Raw genomic sequence first — 21,187 nt, forward strand, 5'->3', positions numbered from 1 at the left:
GAGATTTGCTTTGTTTTTGTTTATATGCATGTGTTTCTATGCCCCTTGTGTGGGATGCTCTCTCTCAGGCTGGATGAAGGTGTGGATTCCTTAGAACTGGACTTACAGGAGGTTGTGAAACCACCTCACAGGAATGGAGGCTCTAGGGACCAAACTGGAGTCCCCTGGAAGAGAGAGCAGCATATGTTCTTACCCACCGAGCCTTCTCTGTGGTCCTAATTCTCAAGTTTGATTTTTGAAAGGCCACGTTTGTCCATAGCTACTTCCATCTTTCAAGATCTGTCGTTATGGAATGCTTGCTTGCCTGTGTACCTGTGCACCACGCTGTGTGTCTGCTGCTCTAAGAGGCCGGAATGGGCCAGGGAAATCTCTAGACCTGTAGTTTTCAGGCAACTGTGGATTGTCTGTGGATTGTCTGTGGACAGTGAGAACTGAGCCTAGAACCTCAGCATGAGCAGTGGACACTCGTAACTGCCGAGCCATCTCACGTGCCACATGAACCAAGTTTGGCGTCAAACTGGTCCTGCCTGCTTGAGTGCTGCGGTTACATGCCCAGCCTATGTGTGTTCTAAAAATACCAAGAGTCTCTCACCAGTTGCCTTTAATCCCAGCACTCAGGAGACAGAGGCAGGTGGATCTCTTGAGTTCCAGGCCAGCCTGGACTACAGAGGGAGTTCTCTGGACAGCCACATCTACACAGAGAAAAGGAACTCTGTCTCGAAACAAAACAAAACCAAAAACAAACCATGAATCTCTAATAGGAAGCCAGGCTGTGTGTTAGTGGAGAACTAAGGCTCTTAAGTACTAACAGTAGATTCAGTTATGATCCATTTAACCCAGCCCTTCTTCAGCCTTGGTTTTCCCGTCTATAAAATGGGGACAATAGTGACATGTTATTGGGCTGGGTGAGAAAAGAGGGTGCTATATAAGGCCACAAAGCAGGGGTTCAGCCCTCAGCCCTCTCCCCCTCCTCAAGTGGGCTGGCTCGTGAGAGTGAGCTGCTCATTCCATTTAACGCTTCATGTTAGTAAGCCGTGACGAAGCATCATGTGGGGAGGGATGTGTGTGGCCTGGTCAGGCTTTTTGTCAACCACAGACAGGAAGCAGGGAGTCAGAAAGCAGAAACTGAGCCTCAAGGGCACCCGACCCAGTCACACAGAAGGCCTGCCTGACAGCCGTCCTCAGGGGCACCCGGCCTAGTCACACAGAAGGCCTGCCGGGCAGGGGTCCTTCAGCCCCAGTCTCTGAAACCTTGTGCACAGAGACTTGATGGTGCAGGAAGGGTTGGCTCCCTTCTGTGGAGGTCCAGCATTTGGGGACTGGAGAACTGACTCAGCACGGGAGAACACTTCTTGCTCTTGCAGAGAACCTAGGTTCAGTTCCCAGCACCCATGTGCTGGCTCGTGAGCAGAGCCGAGTCCTGACTGTCAGGACCCTCGGGAGGGTAAAGAAACACCCTCCATGTTTGCTTAGGAAGCTGCTAGGTGGGCCAGGAGAAATCACCCTGCTTCCCCTTCTTGCTGAGGGGGAAGTGGAGGGCAGGGGCAGCCTGAACAGAGCCTCCTAACGTTTCAGCCACTATACCCCATGCTTCTGGGTCCTCCCCAGGGTAGGGTAGTCCGGTGATCATCCCCCATTTTTAGGGGGCCTGAAGTACTCTAGATGTTTGGACAGAGTTGAGAGAACAGGGAGGGGTGTGTGGTGCTGCCTCACACTTAGCCTAAGGCTTGTCTGGGTGGGGCTTTGTCCACTGTTCCAGTGAAAGGTCCCGCATAGAGCTCTCCAGGTCCTGCTTCCTCTTGCTTGAAATGAAAGCGTGCATCCGGCTTGAATGATCACTTATTTAGTGCTTGTGTTATCGAGGTCAGGGATAACTTGCAAGTCAGCTTTCTCCTTCTGTGTTTGTTCTGGGAATCAGGCTCAAGTCATCAGGCGAGTGCCCTGACTTTCTGAGTCGCCATCTTGCCAGCCCCCTCCTTCCTTATAGTTCAGGGGAGATAATGTGTGGAATGTGCTTATGGCCTTGGTGTTAAGGGCTGCGCAGATGTTAAGGTTGTTAACACTGACAGTGGCGAGTACACTGATGGTGGTGAGTGGCGTCTGTGGGTCAAGGGAGGATGGGATTGTCTTCCACTGTTCAAGATGCCGGAGTCTTTGGGGTCTTGTTTTATACGCATCTTCCCTCGAGACTCTGACTTTGTTAGATTGGGCCTTGCTATGTAGCCCTGTCAGGCCCAAAGCTCACTATCTAGACCAGGCTGGCCTTGAAAGTTCGTGGCATCCTGCATCTGCCTCCCGAGTGTTAGGTTCATAAGCATATGCCACCCTTCTTGGCCGCACACAGGGACTTCTAAGAAGTGAGGTGGGTGGAGCTAACCTGGAAATACTCCTGTCCACATACCTGCCCTCAGAACTGATGGGCGTCCTCAGGGTCACAGGGGAATAGGTAGTAATTAGAAATTAAAAACAATTTTTTTTAAAAGATTTATTTATTATTATATGTAAGTACACTGTAGCTGTCTTCAGACACACCAGAAGAGGGAGTCAGATCTTGTTACGGATGGTTATGAGCCACCATGTGGTTGCTGGGATTTGAACTCTGGACCTTCGGAAGAGCAATCGGGTGCTCTTACCCACTGAGCCATCTCACCAGCCCAACAATTTTTTTTTTAATATGAGAAGGTTGTAGTCAAAAATCCTTGGAAGAGCAGTTCTCTTGTGAACCTTACAGGCGGCATTCTCCACTGCTTCCTATTGGCCACAGAGCAGGGTCCCTAAGGAGCTAGAGAGGTCCCCTGCGTCTGTGCGTACCTCACACCTGTGTGTCCTTCCAGGCGGTGTGAGAGGTTTACCCCTGTGAAATGTTAGTCCAGCTGCCTTGTTCCAGGCTGTTTCAGCATTTGGATGTGTGTCCCTGCTTGGTCGTGAAGGATAGGACAGAGAAAGGGAGAGAGAGGTCTGACTCTACCCAGACTCCATGAGTGGGCGGCTCTCTGCTTCTAGACAACACCCTTCCCACACTCCATTGTCGCGCTGGCTGCTGCCCTGCCTGTCCGCCAGCCCAGACTACAGCAATAACCATTATTTAGCCAGCGGTAGTGACCCAGGTACTCCCAGTTGGCCGCAGCCCTGTGCTTCCTGCCGACTATGCACAGAGAATGCCAAGGGTGGGGAAAGCCTGGGAAGGGGATAACCTAAGCCCTCACTAGGACTCTTGGGTCTCCAGAGCTCTGGGTTTGGCTCCTTCCTTTTCTGTTGTTAAGAACATGAGTGAGTTCGCCCAACTCCCTTACTCATCCCTTCCGCTGCCGTTCTCCAGGGTTGAGAGGGCAGGCCAGAGTCCTGGTAAACAAGCAAGAAGCAACATCTCGGGCAGATGCTGAAGCCTCCAGAGAATGGGACAGTCACCATGCTGTTGTCTCTGTGTCTCATTCCTTCTACCCAAACCCTGGGCCTTCTTTCTTTCCCCTTGGTTGATCTCCTCCCAACCCCCAGTTTCCTCTGGGGGAACAGGGAGTGGACCTCATGGAGGTTCTTCAGGCAGGGAGGGTGTGCCCCCTGGGGGTGCAGGAAGGACACCCAGACTCTCTGCCTGCCGCTTCTCTGCCTCATGTTTTGTCCATCACTTAAGTGTGCATTTTACACTATGTGTTCTGCATTTGTACAGTGACAGTCCTGTATCCTTATTCTAAAGTACTATGTGCTTTGTGGGGATTGCGCTAAAGTCACCCAGGGGAGTATTTGGCCTGTCTTTCGGCAATCCAGGGACTGGCACAGTCATTGTATCATGTGCTGACCATATAAAATGAGCAGCAGCCTAGGGCCGTAAGTAGGAGCGGCTGTGGTGGTTACTGTTGACTGAAGGGGGAGCGAAAAAGGGTCAGGCCCTGCCACCGGGAAGCAAGCTCTCCCTTCTTTCTCCCCTTTCTCCCTCCTCGTCTTCTGTCTTTCTTTCTTTAGAGATAGGGTCTCGGGTAGCCAAGCCATTTTGCACTTTCTGTTTTGAGGTTGGGTCTCACTGTGTAGCCCTAGATGGCCTAGAACTGGCTAAGTAGACCAGGATAGCCTTAGTCTCAGATCTGCCTGTCTCAGCCTCTGAAGTGGTGACGTTTATATACCATGCCTGATTTTGTGCAGAATATGGGGCTTTGTGACCAACCAGTCCTCGCATGGATTTCTTATAGCTGGTATCTCCTTGTACTGTGCAATAGCACATAGCATTAAGGAGGTGAATGTCTGAGTTGAAGGGCAACCTGGTCTACATAGTGAGACGTTCTCACCCAAAAAAAAAAAAAAAAAAAAAAAAGTTTAGCTGAGCTTGTCATGGTCAAATCACTTAGACACACACGCACACACACAACACGGTCTCGCTATGTTGCTCAGACTGGCCTTGCTCTCCCGGCTGCCTCAGTAGCTAGGACGGTGGTCACTTCACCACCACACCCTGCTTGAGTGGCAACAGGAGAGAACTGGTTGGCTCGCAACGGAACCCTTCACCCACCCATTCCTTCTGCCCCACAGATCAAATACCATGAGGAGTTTGAGAAGAGCCGCATGGGGCCCAGTGGAGGAGAAGGGGTGGAACCAGAGCGCCGAGAAGCCCAGGACAGCAGCAGCTACCGGAGGCCCACAGAGCAGCAGCAGCCGCAGCCTCACCATATCCCGACCAGTGCCCCCGGTGAGTGCCAGCGAGGGAGCTGGGGATGGGAGGAGGGGGCCTGAGGTCAGGAGAGTGAGGCGGCTACATACACAAGCGTCTCTGCATGTGGGGCTGCTCCCCAAAATCTCATCCCCATCCCTGGCTAAGGTGAGAGAGCAGGAGATCTGGAAAAGGTCTGGATTTATGTGTGAGGAGCATACAGCCCTGGCATGAAGTCCGAGACACTAATGAATGCGCATGCCTAGCCACAAGCCTTTGCTTTGGGGGGGCGGGGGGGGGGGACGACCAGTACTGAGCAAGGCCCAAGGTGGGGCTGGAAATTCATACCTTTGACCTCATACCGGGGTGAGGGAATGAGTTTGGCAAGACACTTTCTGAAGTGTCTCTTCCATCTTCTAGTGTACCAGCAGCCCCAGCAGCAGCAGATGACCTCGTCCTATGGTGGGTACAAGGAGCCAGCAGCCCCTGTCTCCATACAGCGCAGTGCCCCAGGTGGCGGTGGGGTGAGTAACTGTCTGGAATAGAGGGGCTCTGGGTGGAAGAGGTCACAGCCGTGTGCACCTGTGTACAGACACACTCACACACACACACTCACATGCACACATACCATAAAAGCTAAGGATATAGCTCAGTGGTAGAGTACTCGCCTAATATGCACAGGATCTTGGAGTTCTTCTGGTCCCTGGTACCATGTACCTTCCCCCAGAAAAGGGTTATACTGATTTGTGTCCTGCTCTGTGTGAGCAGGAAGTAGCTTCACGCTGCTCTCTTGAGCCAGCCTATAGTAGGACTCGCCAGTTTCGCTGGATTGAGAAAATGAGCACCAGTATGCTGGGCGGCCCTAGGTGTGAAGTTCTAGCCTGGGGGTTCCGGGATACGTTCCTCCGGGGATCGTGTGCCAGCCAGGCTCATCTCCACGCTGGGATTCAAAGCAATTCATGTCAGCGTAGAAGAGAGATAAAGCGGCCTGGGAGAAGTGACCTCTCTTTAGGGAGGAGGCAACAAAAGGGGCTGCGTGAAGGGTAAGGTGGTGAATGACCTGACCCAGGCAGGGTAAGAGACATAGAGCAGCAGAGTCAGACTGTGACATTTATGGTATGGGGGACAAGAGGAACAGCTGATGCAAAGACCCTCTAACAGAATGTCCTTGGAGGGTCAGTACCCTGTGGGAAGGCTCAGGTTCCTGGAGACAGGAAGAGCAAGTAGATGAGGTTAAGCCCTTTGGGGACTTGTGGGCCCAGGAGAAGGAAAGCCTTTGAGACTAGTGATGTACACTCCACTCCACTGCGCTCCTCTACCCTGTACTACATACACTACACTGATGTTTGGCTTTTGATTTATCAAAAGTCACCCTGGCAGTTGGGTATGGGTGTAACCTCAGCACGTGGAGGGGTGTGCGGCAGGAGGATCACCACCCGTTCAAGGCTAGCCTGGTTATATAGCTAGACTTTGTCTTGAACATTTTTCTCTTTTTTAAAAAAAGGGAGGCATTCACCATGTGGGGTAGATAGAAAGATGGCAGACTGAGGGAGTGGCTGTGTTGGGGCGTTGTATAGAGGATAGCCATAGACTGCAGTGGCAGCTTGGCTGGAGATGAAGATAGTATACAGACCAGGATCTGCTGGTATCTCATAATAGGTTTGGCATCTTAGAAGCCTTTTGTTCCCCATTTGGGACTGAAGTCAGACTAATAACGGTTTCAGAAAACATTGGTACTAATAGCCGGTCAAATAACAGTGATTAGATTATACCTCTTTTTTTGTTTTGTGGTGTTGAGGATCAAACCCAAGACCCAAGGATACAAGGGTTTTTATTTACAAGTTCAGGCTGGACTTGAACTCAGGGTGTTGTCTTGTTTTGAATTTCAGTCTCTTGAGCGCTGAGATTCAAAATCCTATGTTACCATGCCGGGTATGGCAGATCACATTTTTTTCTTATGTGTGTTAGCGTTTTTGTCTGCATGTATGTCAGTATGAGGGTGTCAAGTCCCCTGGAACTGGGATTACAGACAGCCATGAGCTGCCAGGTAGTGCCAGGAATTGAACTCAGGTCCTCTAGAAGAACAGTCAGTGCTCTCACTCACTGAGCCATCTCTCCAGTCCCTGTGTATCACATTTTAAAGCCACTATTTGTGTCAAGCCTATGGGACTTTACTGCTGCTGTGTGGAAACAGGTCCAAGAGACTCTACCACACAGCCCACCCCAGGCTGCATCTTCCGATTCATTATTACTTTCCCCCAAGATCTCTGAGAGGTAGAGAGGAACCTGGGGCCTGGGAGTGACTTGGTAGAGCCCTCGCCCAGCACAGGAGAAGGTCTCGGTGTGGGCGAGCCTACATCCGATGTCTACATCTGATGCCCAGGCTAACTATTGGCTGTGCTCCACAGAAACGGTACCGTGCAGTGTATGACTACAGCGCTGCCGACGAGGACGAGGTCTCCTTCCAGGATGGGGACACCATCGTCAATGTGCAGCAGATCGATGACGGCTGGATGTACGGGACCGTAGAGCGCACCGGTGACACGGGGATGCTGCCAGCCAACTACGTGGAGGCCATCTGAACCCTGTGCCGCCCCGCCCTGTCTTCAATGCATTCCATGGCATCACATCTGTCCTGGGGCCTGACCCGTCCACCCTTCAGTGTCTCTGTCTTTTAAGATCTTCAACTGCTTCTTTATCCCCGCCCCTCCAGCTTATTTTACCATCCCAAGCCTTGTTCTGCCCCTGTCATGGGCTCCTTCCTCTGGCAGGTTTTCCCTTGGACCAATCAACTGATTGATTTTTCTCTCTGGATGGAACAGGCTGGGCACTCTGGGGAGGGCAGGATTGTTCTGAGCTAGGTAGACTCCCAGGGCTGGGCTGAACTAGGAGACCCACTAAGGAGATCAGTTTAGACTGGGTGCAGTGGCAAACACCCTTAATCCCAGCGAAGGGAGGCAGAGGCAGGCAGATCTGTGACTTTGAAGCCAGCCTGGTCTACATCGTGCGTTTCAGGACAGCCAGAGCTATGTAGTGAGGCCCTGTCTCGGAGGAAGAGTGGGGGTTGGTTAGCTCTCAGCTTCACTTCCTGCCTTAGGCTCCTCAGAACCCCTGACCCAGCTCCCCCGACTCCCTTCCTCCTAGAGCTGGGGTGAGCTGTGTCCTCCTCATACCTCCAGGTGTGGCTCCACACATCCCCAGGGGGTCGGTATTAAGGCCTCGTGCTGACCTTTGCCCTAGTCCATCTTCCTGACTCTCTGCCTCCTCGGGACATCCAAAGGAGAGCAGAGTTCCTGCTTCAGACTGAATCCTTGCCCCTCTGTGCAGTCCTCCACATAACAGAGTGTGCCCATTCTGCCCCCACACACACCTAGGGTGGCCAGGGAGCGCCCCAGAAATCCCAGCTTGGGTCAGATTCTTGCCTTAGTTCTAGGGGCAGCAGCAGAAAGGAAGGAACAGGGCGCTCTCCCTCCCTGGGCCTGTTTGCTCCCTGCCTCCTCTGGCCCTCCCGGGGCTCTCTTTATCTCCCTGGCTGGGAGCCTGCAGTGAAGGGTAGAGCAAAGGGTGCCTTTGGGGCCTGACTGAGCTGTTTGTTCCTGCTTCCCTGGGAAAAGGTCTCCGCGTCTCTCCTGTGGCCTTCCTTCCCCAGAACAAGGCTGGACTGGCTGAGAGCTCTGCCAAGCCAGAAAATGGCCAGAGTCTTCTGGAGCCCAGGAGGCCCTCCCGCCTCGCTGGGGAGGTGGGAGAAGGCTTCTGGGTTAGACATGTGCTTTTCTGTCGTCGTGTCTGAGGCTACAGAGCCCAGTACCAGAAGGGCCGAGTCACCCACACTGTGGTTGGTACCTCTCACCTGAGGCTCTCCTATCCTTGAAGCAAAGGAGAGTCCAGGGCTTCAAAGCTGGCGGCACCATCTCTGGGCTGGTGCTAAACTCAAGTTCCCTCTTTGCCTCTGGGGCCTGGGACAGTACTCACTCTGCTTCATTCATCTCTGGGTTTTCTTGTCCCTCCTCCTGGGTCCCCTGATTCTCATCTTTACCTTGAGTGAGCCTGATGTCAGGTTCCTTTACATACTCAGACCCTGCTACAGGTGAGGTTTGAACCTGAAGACTTTGATCAGGCCAGCAACGTGGTTGTCATGAGGGCTTGCTAGAGTTTGCCTGCCTGGTCAATCCCTTTACTTCCGACCCTCGCCTGAGTGAAGGCAGGGCGTGGTCTGGTGGGCAGCATGGGGAAGAGCCTTGTGGGGGCATCTCAGGAGCCACGGGGTGGGGGGAGGTGCCAGCCCATTCCATTTCCTCTTATCTCAAAGCACAATGTGGTTCTGGGGACCAGAGGGAGCTTGCTCTTGGAGGGCCTGTGTTCAGGAGGTGCTGCGAGCCTCCTGGTTCCTCTCAGCTGAACCTCCCTTCCCAACGTCAAGTCAGCTGTTCTAGTGCCCTAGAAATGGGGGAGACTTACAAACACCTGAAGAGGGGAGAGGAACTACCTAAGGTGCTGAGGGCCCCAAGCCTGCTGGAGTCCATACTTTTCCAGAAACATCTACCCCTAGAAGAGCACAGAATCCCCCAAGCCCATAGTCTCTTCCTCTGTAAAGGTCTTTTCAGCCAATCCAAACCCAGGAAAGAAGGCACCTTGGCTAGACTGTGAACTTAACTTTTGTGGACCAACCCCATAATGCAAGAAGCCCCATGGTGAGCGACATAGGTTCTCCCCCCCGGGCTGCTTCCTGTTCTCCCTCCTCACGTCCCTTCGGGGACATTTTATTTCCTAATAGCTGGACATAAGACAAAAAGTACCACCCCACAGAGCCTATATTTAAACAGAAACAGAAGTGACCCTGTGAAGTCCGCCTCTGTCCAACATTTCATCTGTGTATGAATGTGTGTGTGTGAGAGAGAGTATGTGTGCGTGTGTGTGTGTGTGAGAAGCCACCCACTCATCTTTTATATATCGGGTTGTCATCTTTCTTTGGTCCCCTCCCTCCTGGCCTTGTCCTTGGGATCATTTCTTTCTGGCCTGTTATGATTTTGAACATTGACTTGAACCACAAAGTGAATCTTTATCCTGGTGAGTCAAATAAAAATGTAATTTTTACCTGCGGACTAGGCTTCTTCCTCTTTGACTTCTGAAGTAACTTCTGTGTGTGTCCCGTTTGTCAGGGGGCATTGACCTTGTCCCTCACCGTGAACCCTGCTACCATTCAAAGAGAGCAGGATTGCTCTAGAAACCAGAGTTGCTCACTCTTCCTACCCTGACACTTGCTTTCTCCTTGAGGACATAGCCCGGCCCTTCAGTGACATCACCAGTGACAGCTCTGCCCACCCTGGGGTACTGTCACACTCGAGGCTGGCATTCCCTGAGTTCAGAGGGCCCCTCACACTGTCCTCCCTCTTCAGTTAAGCATCTTCCTTCTAGCCACCAGTGTCCTCCTGGACAGTTGGGAGGTGTCATTCATTCAAGTTCCTGCTGGCCTTGGGAAGCAGGCTACTCTGCAAGAGTTCAAGCCAACCAGTGAGCTCAGCTCAGGCTTTCTAGCCCAGAGTGTACTGCCACGTTTGACTTGTAAATTGATAGCAAGTAGGACAGCCCACAGAGCCACGGAGCCTGGAGAAACCCTCCACAGGGTAGTCTGGCAGGCAGCGGGAGGCAGTCTTCCCTCTCCCGTCTCCCAGCTCTGGGATGGCCCGTCCCCAGCCAGCTTGATGGCAAACACTGCAGCCTCTTTGCTCCTGGGAAGGCATCTGTGCTGAGCAATACAGCACCGCTGGACCCTGACTCCTGGTCGGCAGCCACCTGGCCAGAGGCTTTGTGGAGAGGGGCATTTCCTACCTGGGTTTCACGTGAAAGCATTCTCTGGACTCCCTCCGGAACAGCAGGGAGAGGCAAGGGCTAAGTGTAATCTGAGTGAGCTGAGTGTGGGGAGTGCTCCAGGCAGGGGAAGGACCTAGCAGCGTTCGAGTTTCCCAAGAGCAGCCCAAAAGCCTGTGACCCAGTGTGGCCTTGTCTGCTGGACTCGCCTGCTCAGGAGGGCTCCCCTCTTGAGAGTGGACTAAGTTCCTGTTAGAAAGGGTGTTACTGGCCGGGCGCAGTGGTGCACGACTTTAATCCCAGCACTCGGGAGGCAGAGGCAGGTGGATTTCTGAGTTTGAGGCCAGCCTGGTCTACAAAGTGAGTTCCAGGGCTGCAGGGAAACCCTGTCTCAAAAAACCAAAAAAAAAAAAAAAAAAAAAAAAAAAAAAAAAGAAAAGAAAAAAGAAAGGGGGTTATTAAGATCTCAAGGTCTAGACCCTTCAAAGAAAATATTTGGGGAGAGTCTAAGAATGCCAGACCTTAGAAACTGACCTATAGAAATCCTTTCCTTTTTAATAAACAGTTGGTACACAACACAAAGCAGAAAGAATCAAAATACATCGCAGTGGGTGTGGGTTTTTTTTTTTTAATGTGATTGTTTATGTATGTGTGTGTACACCAAAGGGCATGTGTGGACATCACAGGACAACTAACAGAAAGGAGTCCTTGTCTTTCCACTGTGGGCCCCAGGGATTGAACTCAGGTCCTCAGGTTTGGTGTACAACACCATTACCCCTTGAGCCCTATCATTGAGTTTTTGTAAGATTCGGTCCCTCAGAAGAAACCACATGAAAGCCAGCTGTAATGGCAGTGCTCAGAGGCTGAGAGGTAGAGTCAGGAGAATCCAGTCAAGGGCCAGCCTGGGCTAACTGAGACTCCCTCAAGACAAAATAAAACAACAACAATAATTAATAATAATACAAAAAGAAACAACAAAACCATGCTTGGATTTGCATCTCTAGACACTAGGAGCGGGTGTGAGTGGGTTTTTTGCTGTTTTCTCTGATGACGACACGAGGTAAATTCAGAAGATCCAGAGAAAACAAACGGGGGAAACTGGCACCACAGAAGGGAAGGAGAGACCTCATGTGACACAAATGAGCTTGGGCTCTGAGGATCTCCCAGACCAACAAGGCAAGCCAGCGTCTGGTGGAATGTGAGAGGCTCGCTTTGACTCCTGCCCCCTATTGACAAGTTGTTAAATTTATCACGCAAGCTCCTGACCACCCTTGAGCTCAGGCTTTAAAAGACTTCAGACTGGTTGAAATGACCCCCAGCACAGTGAGAAAACTCAGATCCATGCCCAGGGTCGCCCTACCCCCACCCCTCGCCTCCTGAGACTCACATGAGACCTTCCTCTATGTTCTCTGAACTAGGTAATGGCCCACAAAACTGGCAACAATTTGTCTTCTGAGATAGATTACCAGAGATGTGTGAGAGGGAGAAGGAAAAAGGAAGGCAGAAAAATCCATTCCTAAGGAGTCTGTAGAGATCCTCCGCTCACACCTTCCGGAGCAGCCCACTCAGTGCAGAAACTGTATCTAAATAGAGATAGCGGTTTTTTTGTTTTGTTTTTTTTTTTCCACACAAAGGGGCGGGGCTGGCTTCCTGGGAAGAAATTAAACCTCTCCGGTTTTGCCTGGTCTAAAAGTAGCTGTTCCCTGGTTACCCACCGTGGACTTTGTGATTGGCTGGCCGTGATGGTGGAGGTGGAGAGTAAGTTGCTGATGGGGTTGCAGCATCCCTTAGCTTCAGGTCCCCGGGAGGGGGAGGGAACAGGAAGCGGGAGGGAAGAGGAGCCATTTCTCCGCGCTGACCGACCTCCACGCTTGCAGCTCCCACTTCCCCGGAATCGAGGGGACTCCTCTGCTTGTACTGAGCCATGCTGGATATTTTCATCCTCATGTTCTTTGCCATCATAGGCCTGGTGGTTCTGTCCTACATAATTTACCTTCTCTAGTGGCCTGGCGCTGCAGGGGCTGCGAGGGGAAGGATGGAGCTGAAGGGCCGAGCATCCTGCTTGCTGACGCACCGGTGGAGTTTTGCTTCTGGTCATTATTCGGGTATTGATTAAAAAAAAAAAATGAAAAGAAAGCTTGTTTTTGTATCTATTTGTCATACACATTGACGTAGCATTTCTTGGATCAATGTGAAAAGAATAAGAAAGGCCAGCTTTCTTTGGGAATTGATTTAAAATGTTATTTCTTAAAAATAAACATCACTACAAATAAGTAAATAAATAAATATAAATAAAATGCACTAGGTTTTAGGTAGGATGGGAGGGAGTGTGCTGGGGGGTGGAGGGGGACAGACTATTATTTCCTAATTTCCTTCCAGGTAGATGCAAAACCAAGTTGTCCATTCTCTCCTGACAATGACTACAGTACATCCTTATGTGTGGACAAGGCAGTTTTCAAATCTGCTGGCATAATTGTATTCATTAATTCACTGCTGCGCCATAACTGCATTCATTAGTTCACTAGTGATTAACTCCCACTTGAGAAAAAATAGCAAATGAAACCTACTTGGGGTAAGGGGTGAGGGAGATGCCCACTTTCCCCAGTTGTGTAGAGGAATGGGGAGGATTCTCAGAACTCCTGCTAGTTCCTGACCAGTAGGGGTACCCCTGCTGCAGTTTGCAGCTGACCATTGTTTTTGGGTTTCCCACAGCTCCTGTGTCGGGTCCAGCAAGAGGCCTCTCACCACCAGCAGCAATCCTGAGGCCCAACTGATCTCTTCCAGTGTATCCGGATGTGGCTGACCCTTGGCACGAAGGCATTCTGTGAGGCAGGGGCACTCCTGGGGACATCAGGAGTTAGTCCAAGAATGCCAGCCACTGGCAGCTGCTGCATGCGATTGAGCTGTAGACAGGGACTATTCAGAATATGGAAGATTGGAACAGTGAAGTCAGAGTGGAGACTGCCCAAACATTCATATGGACAGCCTTTCCTTAGGTCTAAATGCAACTGCACACGATGCTAAAATATTCTTTGCTTTCTGCTTCACAAGCAGGCGTTCCCTTGTAACCTCAAGGGCAAACACTGATCAGTAATTTACAGTTTGTACAGCCTGAGGTTGCGTGGTTTCCCTTGACTTACAACCCATCCCCCACCCTCAAAATTCCCGTTATTTGCATTCTTTAAGGTTTATCATTTCTTCCCTCCTTTTCTCATTTGTTCCCAGCTCCTTAGTTGACTAGAGGCGCATGGTTGTAAAGTCCTTATTCTTTGTGCTTACCTATAAAGCATTGAAACAAAATGGCTATATTAATTTAGGAGAAAAACTTTACCCTAAATGGAAGGGTTTGAAAACTTTAAAAAAAATTTTAAACGTTCCTTTATCTTTAAAATAACAAAGCTGTTATTTCCTTGTCCAATTAGGGTTCAAACAAACAAACAAACAAACACACAAACAAACTGTGTTTTAGGATACAGCATGGATCTGACCCCAAATCCGTGTTATCTATTATTCCCTTAAAGACTCTACCATAATTGCTCTGCATTGATTTTCTTTTTTAGGTTAAAATAAACAAGAAAAAAAGAATGAATGAATAATTTCTTGTAATAATATTTTGTTCAATTGCTGTTTCAAGAAGGAACGAGCTGAGTACTGTAGCACACGCCTGTAATGCTAGCACTTGGGAGTAGAGACAGAAGGGTCAGGAGTTCAAGGCCGGCCTTGACTACATGAGATCCTATCTTCTAGAGAGGGGCTGGAGAGATGACTCAGCTGTTAACAACACTTGTTGCTTTTGCAAGGGACCCCGTTTTGGTTCCCAGCACCTAGATAGTGGCTCACAGTCATCTGTAACTCCAGTTCCAGAAATTTTGATATTTTCTGGGTTTTGCATGTACTATACACACAAGTGGCGTACAGACATACACCTGTATATATAAAATAAATAAATAAAGAGAGAGGCAAAAATTGAGATTGTATAATTTATGCTACAAGTTTGCATCTTAAATTCCTTCCTGGACAAACCTTGTGGTTACCCTGTAGTTCTAGAGCTGAGGCAGGAGGACTGCCAACAGCAGCAGGGATAGAGCTCACCTCTTCCCATTCTTTATCTCTACAGTGCTCGGGATTGAACCCAGGGCCTCCCCCGTGCTAGCCAAGTACTCTACCAGCCCCAGCCCAAGACCCTTACATCTGAAATTAATGGTGATAGCCGGGCAGTGGTCTTTAGGCCCAGCACTCATGAGACAGAGGCAAGCAGATCTCTGTGAGTTCCAGGCCAGCCTGGACTATAAAGTGAATTTGAGAACATCCAGGGCTACTCAGAGACACTGTGTCTGGAAAAAAAAAAAAACAAACCAAAACCCAAACAAACAAACAACTAAAAAGATACAATCCAGAGAAGAAAGAAACATCAATTCTACCTAGGTCACAGTCATTTAAGCGCTACAGCTCTAGTTTATTCCCAGACTGGAAAAGATTTCCTATCTCTTCCCATGTTAAAATTCTAAAACAGCCAGGTGTGGTGACATACTCAGGAGGCAGAGGTAGGCAGATCTCTAAGTTTGAGGCCAGCCTGGTCTACAGAGTGAGTTCAGGACAGCCAGGGTAACACAGGGAAACCTTGTCTTAAAACAAAACAAACAAATCTAAAACTCTAGCTAAGTAACTGTGGACAGCCGTGAGTGAGTCGTTACCACGCTCTCAGCCTTTCCCACTTGGCCTTATTTGTTCTGGGTAGGATCTTGCTGTGGAGCCCAGGCTGGCCTCGAATTCACAGTCCTCCTGCCTCAGCCTCCTGGGTGCAGAAATTACAGGTGTGTGACCATCTTCACATAAGACTTTATAGTGAAAATTCAACTGAGAGATAATTTGAGGAGAAAATATATTTATTTACTGCAAACATATATCGCTGGTAATTTGTCGAGGGTGTTAGAACATATTAAGAAATCTAATACTATGTGACAACGTTGCATTAAGACAAGTAATGGGCAGATTCACTGCTGTGATGAGCATGCCCTGAGCGTTGATATACTTAAGGGTAATCTTCAGGGGCACCCTGACATTTCTCTTATTTCTCTCTCAAGTATTTCTCTGACTTATTATTATTACTTATTATTATTATTATTATTATTATTATTATTATTATTATTATTATTATTATGAAATAATCTTATTATTTCAAACTCCAGTTCCTTCCTTCCTTCCTCCCTCCCTCCTTCCCTCCTTCCTTCCTTCCTCCCTCCCTCCCTCCCTCCCTCCCTCCCTCCCTCCCTCCCTCCCTCCTTCCCTCCTTCCTTCCTTCCTTCCTCTCCTCCCTTCTTCCTTCCCTCCTTGAGAGGAAAGTGCTCTTATGCAGCCCAGGCTGGCCTCAAACCTGAAATCCTAACAGCCTCCACTCCCACAGGGCTGGGACAGGCCTGAAGCTCTCTGCCTGGTTCAAACTACAATTTTCTACCAAGATAGCAGTTCTGTATCCTTACCTAAGCAACTACCAAAGTTTGAAGGGATGCAAAGTACAGAGTTAATTATGGTGATTAAATCTTTACGGTAAAGTCTCTCTAATCAAGTTTCACTCTGAAGTTCTATGAAACCGAAGCTCTTCAGTCTATATCCATATAAAATTGAAACAACTTGTCAGTAAGCCCATGAAAGGGCAAAGAGCTAACCTCAGAGAAGGTACATATGCCTCCAGACCTGGGCACAAAGTAAGATCAGACAAATTATCCTTTCATTTTTTTTTTAAAGATTTATTTTATTATTATATGTAAGTACACTGTAGCTGTCTTCAGACACACCAGAAGAGGGAGTCAGATCTTGTTACAGATGGTTGTGAGCCACCATGTGGTTGCTGGGATTTGAACTCTGGACCTTCAGAAGAGCAGTCAGGTGCTCTTACCCACTGAGCCATCTCACCAGCCCCTATCCTTTCATTTTTAAAAATTGTATTTTATCTTGTATTTATGTGTTGCAAGCCTGAGTGTATGTTTATGTACCAGGAACTGCAGGAACCCATAACCTCAGAGAAGGTACATATGCCTCCATACCTGGGCACAAAGTAAGATCAGACAAATTATCCTTTCATTTTTAAAAATTGTATTTTATCTTGTATTTATGTGTTGCAAGCCTGAGTGTATGTTTATGTACCAGGAACTGCAGGAACCCAAGAAGGTCAGAAGAGTATGTCAGATCCCCTGGAACAGGAATCCAGTTGGCTGTGAGCCTCCCTGTGGGTGCTGGGAACTGACTGAACCTGGGTCCCCTGCAATAGCAGTAAATACTCTTAACCATTGAACCATCTCTCCAGGCCTAGACTGGCCTTTAAAAAAAAATGTAACTTATAAAATATCATAGTTTAAAAAAACATTTTGTGTGTGTGTGTGCATGTGCGTGTGCGTGTGTGTGCCACAGTATATGGAGGTCAGAGGACAACTTGTGAGGAGTCTGTTTTCTCCTTATATTATATTTGGATCCAGAGGATTAAATAGGTCTTCAGGCACAGGCACCTTCATGTCTCTGTAGGGTTTTTTGTTTGTTTGTTTGTTTGTTTGTTTGTTTGTTTTGAGACACAGTTTCTCTGTGTAGCCCTGGCTGTCCTGCACCAGGCTGGCCTCGAACTCAGAAATCCGCCTGCCTCTGCCTCCCAAGTACTGGGATTAAAGGCGTGCACCACCACACCCGGCCATGTCTCTGTAGTTTTAAGAAATAAACTTGGAGAATTGTTTTGTGCCTACACACCCTGGCAATAACACATCCAGAAATAACAGTAGGTTTTCTGTTCTGTTGTGTTGTGTTATGTTGTTTTTGATTTCTCAGGACAGGGTCTCACTTTACCTGAGACTGGTCTCAGCTTGCCATCTTTCTGTTTCGACCTCTCCAGCGTTAGTATTGTTTAGTTTGGTGAATGTATTTGCTTTAACATTTTTTATTATTATTCAATGTATATGTATATGGGTGTTTTGCCAGCATGATTGCTTGTGCACCACACATGTGCCTGGAGCCAGTGGAGCAGAGGCCGGGAGAAAGTAGACTCTCCTAGACTTCTGACAGCCGACTGTGAGCTGCCAGATGGGCATAGGAATTGAACTTGGTCCTCTGCAAGAGTAGCCATTGTTTAGGGGCTGGAGAGATGGCTCAGCAGTTAAGAGCACTGATTGCTCTTCCAGTGCTCCTGAGTTCAATTCCCAGCAACCACATGATGGCTCACAGAATATTGTAATGGGATCTGATGCCTTCTTCTGGTGTGTCCAAAGACAGCTACAGTGTACTCATATAAAAATACATAGATTGGGGCTGGTGAGATGGCTCAGTGGGTAAGAGCACCTGACTGCTCTTCCGAAGGTCCAGAGTTCAAATCCCAGCAACCACATGGTGGCTCACAACCATCCGTAATGAGATCTGACTCCCTCTTCTGGAGTGTCTGAAGACAGCTACAGTGTACTTACATATAATAAATAAATCTTTAAAAAAATACATAGATCTTTAAAAAACAATATCATATATATATATATATGATATATATATATCATCTGATATATATATATATGTATCATATGATATATATATATATATATATCATCGTTTTAACTGCTGAGCCATCTCTCCAACATCTTTTTTTTTTTTCCCCAACAGCATTTTTTTTTTTAGATAGTCTCTGAGTGATGCTCAAGTGGGTCTCAAGCTTCTGGGTTAAGTCAGCCACTCAAATAGAGAAAAAAAATTTTTTTTAATTCTAGCTGGCCTGGAATCCACTGTTGTGTTGATTTAAATAGGTTTGGCCCCCCATAGACTCGTGTTTGAATGCTTGGCCCACAGGGAATGACACTATTAGGAAGTGTGTCCTTGTTGGAGGAATTGTGTCACTGTGTAGGTAGGCTTTGTGGGTTCCTAGTGTTCAAGCTCTGCTCAGTGTGGAAGAGACAGTCTCTCCTAGCTGTCTTCGGATCAAGACTGCAACCATGTCGGCCTGCACACTGCTATGCGTCCTGCCATGATGATAACGGACTGTAAGCCAGCCCCAATGAAATGTTTGCCCTTCTAAGAGTTGCCATGGTCATGGTGTCTCTTCACAGCAATGAAACCCTAAGACAACTGTGTACCTACTGTATGCTGGCCTTGAACGTACAGCAATGCTCTTGCCTCTGTCTCCCAAGTACTGGAATTACAGGCATGAGCTACTATGTCTAGCTAGAACATGTTTTATTTCATATTTAAACTACATGTAAATTGGGATTTTCAAGCACAATAAAATATTAAAAACTTTATTTGTGTAATGTAAAGTTTGTATTCATGTCACACATCTCCATTACAGCACCATCATGTAAAATGGAGCTTATATTTGGCTTATGCCAGGGTAATAAAACGTATCTAAATAACTCTAAACTATGCTGCAAAAACTAAGATGACAGAATGCTAAGAATCATTATGCTAATATTTTTGATGAAATTATAGAAGTGATATAATTTATTTTAGGAAAATTACTAGGATACATTTTGAGAATGTTAAGGAGAGGAGCGAAACGCTGTAAAGTCAGACTGTATTTTTCTCAGTGTGTGGACACAGACTGGAAGTTTAATCTTGAAATGGGGCTGAAAAAAAATTTATTAAATTTCAGGAAAAGGCCAGGTGGTGGTGGTGCACACCTTTAATCCCAGCACTTGGGAGGCAGAGGCAAGCAGATTTCTGAGTTTGAGGCCAGCCTGGTCTACAGAGTGAGTTCCAGGACAGCCAGAGCTATACAGAGAAACCCTGTCTTAAAAAAAAAAAAAAAAAAACAAAAAACAAAACAAACAAACAAAAAAAACAACAACAAAATTCAGGAAAAAAAGACCTTGCTTTTCAAAATGGTTTAAATTTAGCATTATTCAAAATGTAAAACTTCTTATCATTTAAATTTGAAATTACAAATAACATTTTCCTTAAGCATAGCCGAGGTGGAAACTTCTATTCCTTGCTCCCTCAGACTTTTTGTAAGGTTGAGAACCACTACCTCCTCCCTCTCTCCTCTTTCTCTCATTCTTGGTTTTTTAAGACAGGGTTTCTCTGTGTATCCTTGCCTGTCCTGGAACTTGAACTCAGGGATCCACCTGTCTCTGCCTCCCAAGTGCTGGGATTAAAAGTTTGTACCACCATGCCAGCTATGAACACATAAGGATAACTTACCTATCTTGGACAATACCCTGGGTTGTATCTGCTCCCTCCATGAAGGAGAAAGGGAGGGAGGGAGACACTGGAATCATGACATTGGGAAGTTGCTGGTAACAACAGTAACATTTGCTTACTTAGGGATTTGGAACTGGTGTTAAACTGATAATTATAACATCTATTTTAGCAGCATCTGGAATCATGCTTGGGGCCTCTCTCTTTGAATCAAAGAGAACCTTGTACAGTGTTGCTCTACTTACAGACCACTGTTCAATTTATGAGTAGTTAGTAGTAAATTCAGTCAATGTTTATATGCTACACCGTTAAGGATAAGATAGATATATTAAAAGTGTCTGCAACACTGTTTATAGTAAGACAATTCCCTGGAGCCTGCAGTGTCGCCTAGTAGTGGAGTGTGTGTAGCATGCTTGAGGCCCTAAGTTCCTTCCTCATCACCTGAACAGACACAAAGACCTGGGACACAACTCAGTGGTACAGGGCATGTGCAAGATGCAAGGTGCTGGCTTCAGTTCCCCATTTCCAGTGTTTGAAAACAAGTGCTCGCTTTTGTCTTGTTTGAGACAAGGTCTTGCTGTGCATGCAGCTCCGACTGGCCTGGAACTTGATATGTAAGATAAACTGGTTTCAAATTAATGGCAGCCTTCCTGCCCTTGCCCCTACCTCCCAAGTGCTGGCATTATAGGCATGCAACCAGCTCTGACAACTCATTTTTAAAAGTCACTGTAGGGTTTGATAGCTTAGCCAGACATGGTGGCCCAAGCCTTTCATTCCAGTACTCAGGAAGCAGAGAGATCTCTGTGAGTTTGAGGACAGTCCACTCTACATAGTGAGTTCTAGGCCATCCTAGGTAGTGAGGCCCTGTCTTTTTTTTTTTTTTTTGTTTTTTTTTGTTTTTCGAGACAGGGTTTCTCTGTGAGGCCCTGGCTGTCCTGGAACTCACTCTGTAGACCAGGCTGGCCTCGAACTCATTAATTCTCCTGCCTCTGCCTCCCTAGTGCTGGGATTAAAGGCATGTGCCACCACGCCTGGCTGTGAGGCCCTGTCTTAAAAAAAGAGAAAAAAAATTAACAGTTTGTTTTAGGATTTTACTGCTGTGAACAGGCACCATGACCAAGGCAAGACTTATAAAAACAACATATAATTGGGGCTGGTTTACAGGTTCAGAGGTTCAGCCTATTACCATCAAGGTGGGAGCATGGCAGTATCCAGGCAGGCATGGTGCAGGAGGAGCTGAGAATTCTATATCTTCATCCAAAGGCTGCTAGTGGAAGACTGACTTCCAGGCACCTAGGGTGAGAGTATTAAGCCCACACCCACAGTGGCACACCTACTCCAACCAGGTCACACCTATATTCCAACAGGGCCACACCTCCAAATGGTGCCACTCCCTGGTACAAGAATATAAAAACCATCACACAGCTTAAATAAATATAAGTACACTGCAAAAGTTCAATGAATGGAACAAGAAACTCTGAACACATTAGAAATATTTCCAGAAAGCCGGGAATGGTGGCGCACACCTTTAATCCCAGCACTCAGGAGGCAGAGGCAGACGGATTTCTCAGTTCGAGGCCAGCC

At 47.9% G+C, this 21,187-nt stretch overlaps 1 protein-coding gene and 1 long non-coding RNA gene across 10 annotated transcripts in view; both read left to right on the plus strand.

Moving 5' to 3' along the window:
- Lasp1 (LIM and SH3 protein 1) overlaps positions 1 to 9,741 on the plus strand; it is a 39,761-nt gene extending 30,020 nt beyond the window's left edge. For all 3 annotated transcript variants that reach the window (XM_006532341.1, NM_010688.5, XM_006532342.1), the window contains 3 exons: positions 4,522 to 4,678; positions 5,060 to 5,163; positions 7,048 to 9,741. In XM_006532341.1, coding sequence (XP_006532404.1) covers positions 4,522 to 4,678; positions 5,060 to 5,163; positions 7,048 to 7,221 — 435 coding nt within the window. In that variant the 3' untranslated portion in view covers positions 7,222 to 9,741. The remainder of the gene's footprint in view (positions 1 to 4,521; positions 4,679 to 5,059; positions 5,164 to 7,047) is intronic.
- A 2,369-nt stretch (positions 9,742 to 12,110) lies between these two features.
- Positions 12,111 to 14,413, plus strand: B230217C12Rik (RIKEN cDNA B230217C12 gene). 7 transcript variants are annotated; one of them, NR_160859.2, is made up of 3 exons: positions 12,111 to 12,205; positions 12,412 to 12,552; positions 13,160 to 14,413. It is a non-coding gene; the product is annotated as an RIKEN cDNA B230217C12 gene (long non-coding RNA). The 7 variants fall into 7 exon arrangements; NR_160860.2 differs by having other exon boundaries at positions 12,412 to 12,523; NR_169086.1 differs by having other exon boundaries at positions 12,450 to 12,552.
- The last annotated feature ends 6,774 nt before the right edge of the window (positions 14,414 to 21,187 follow it).

The sequence above is a fragment of the Mus musculus genome, chromosome 11 (assembly GCF_000001635.26).
Source record: "Mus musculus strain C57BL/6J chromosome 11, GRCm38.p6 C57BL/6J".
NCBI lineage: Eukaryota > Metazoa > Chordata > Mammalia > Rodentia > Muridae > Mus > Mus musculus.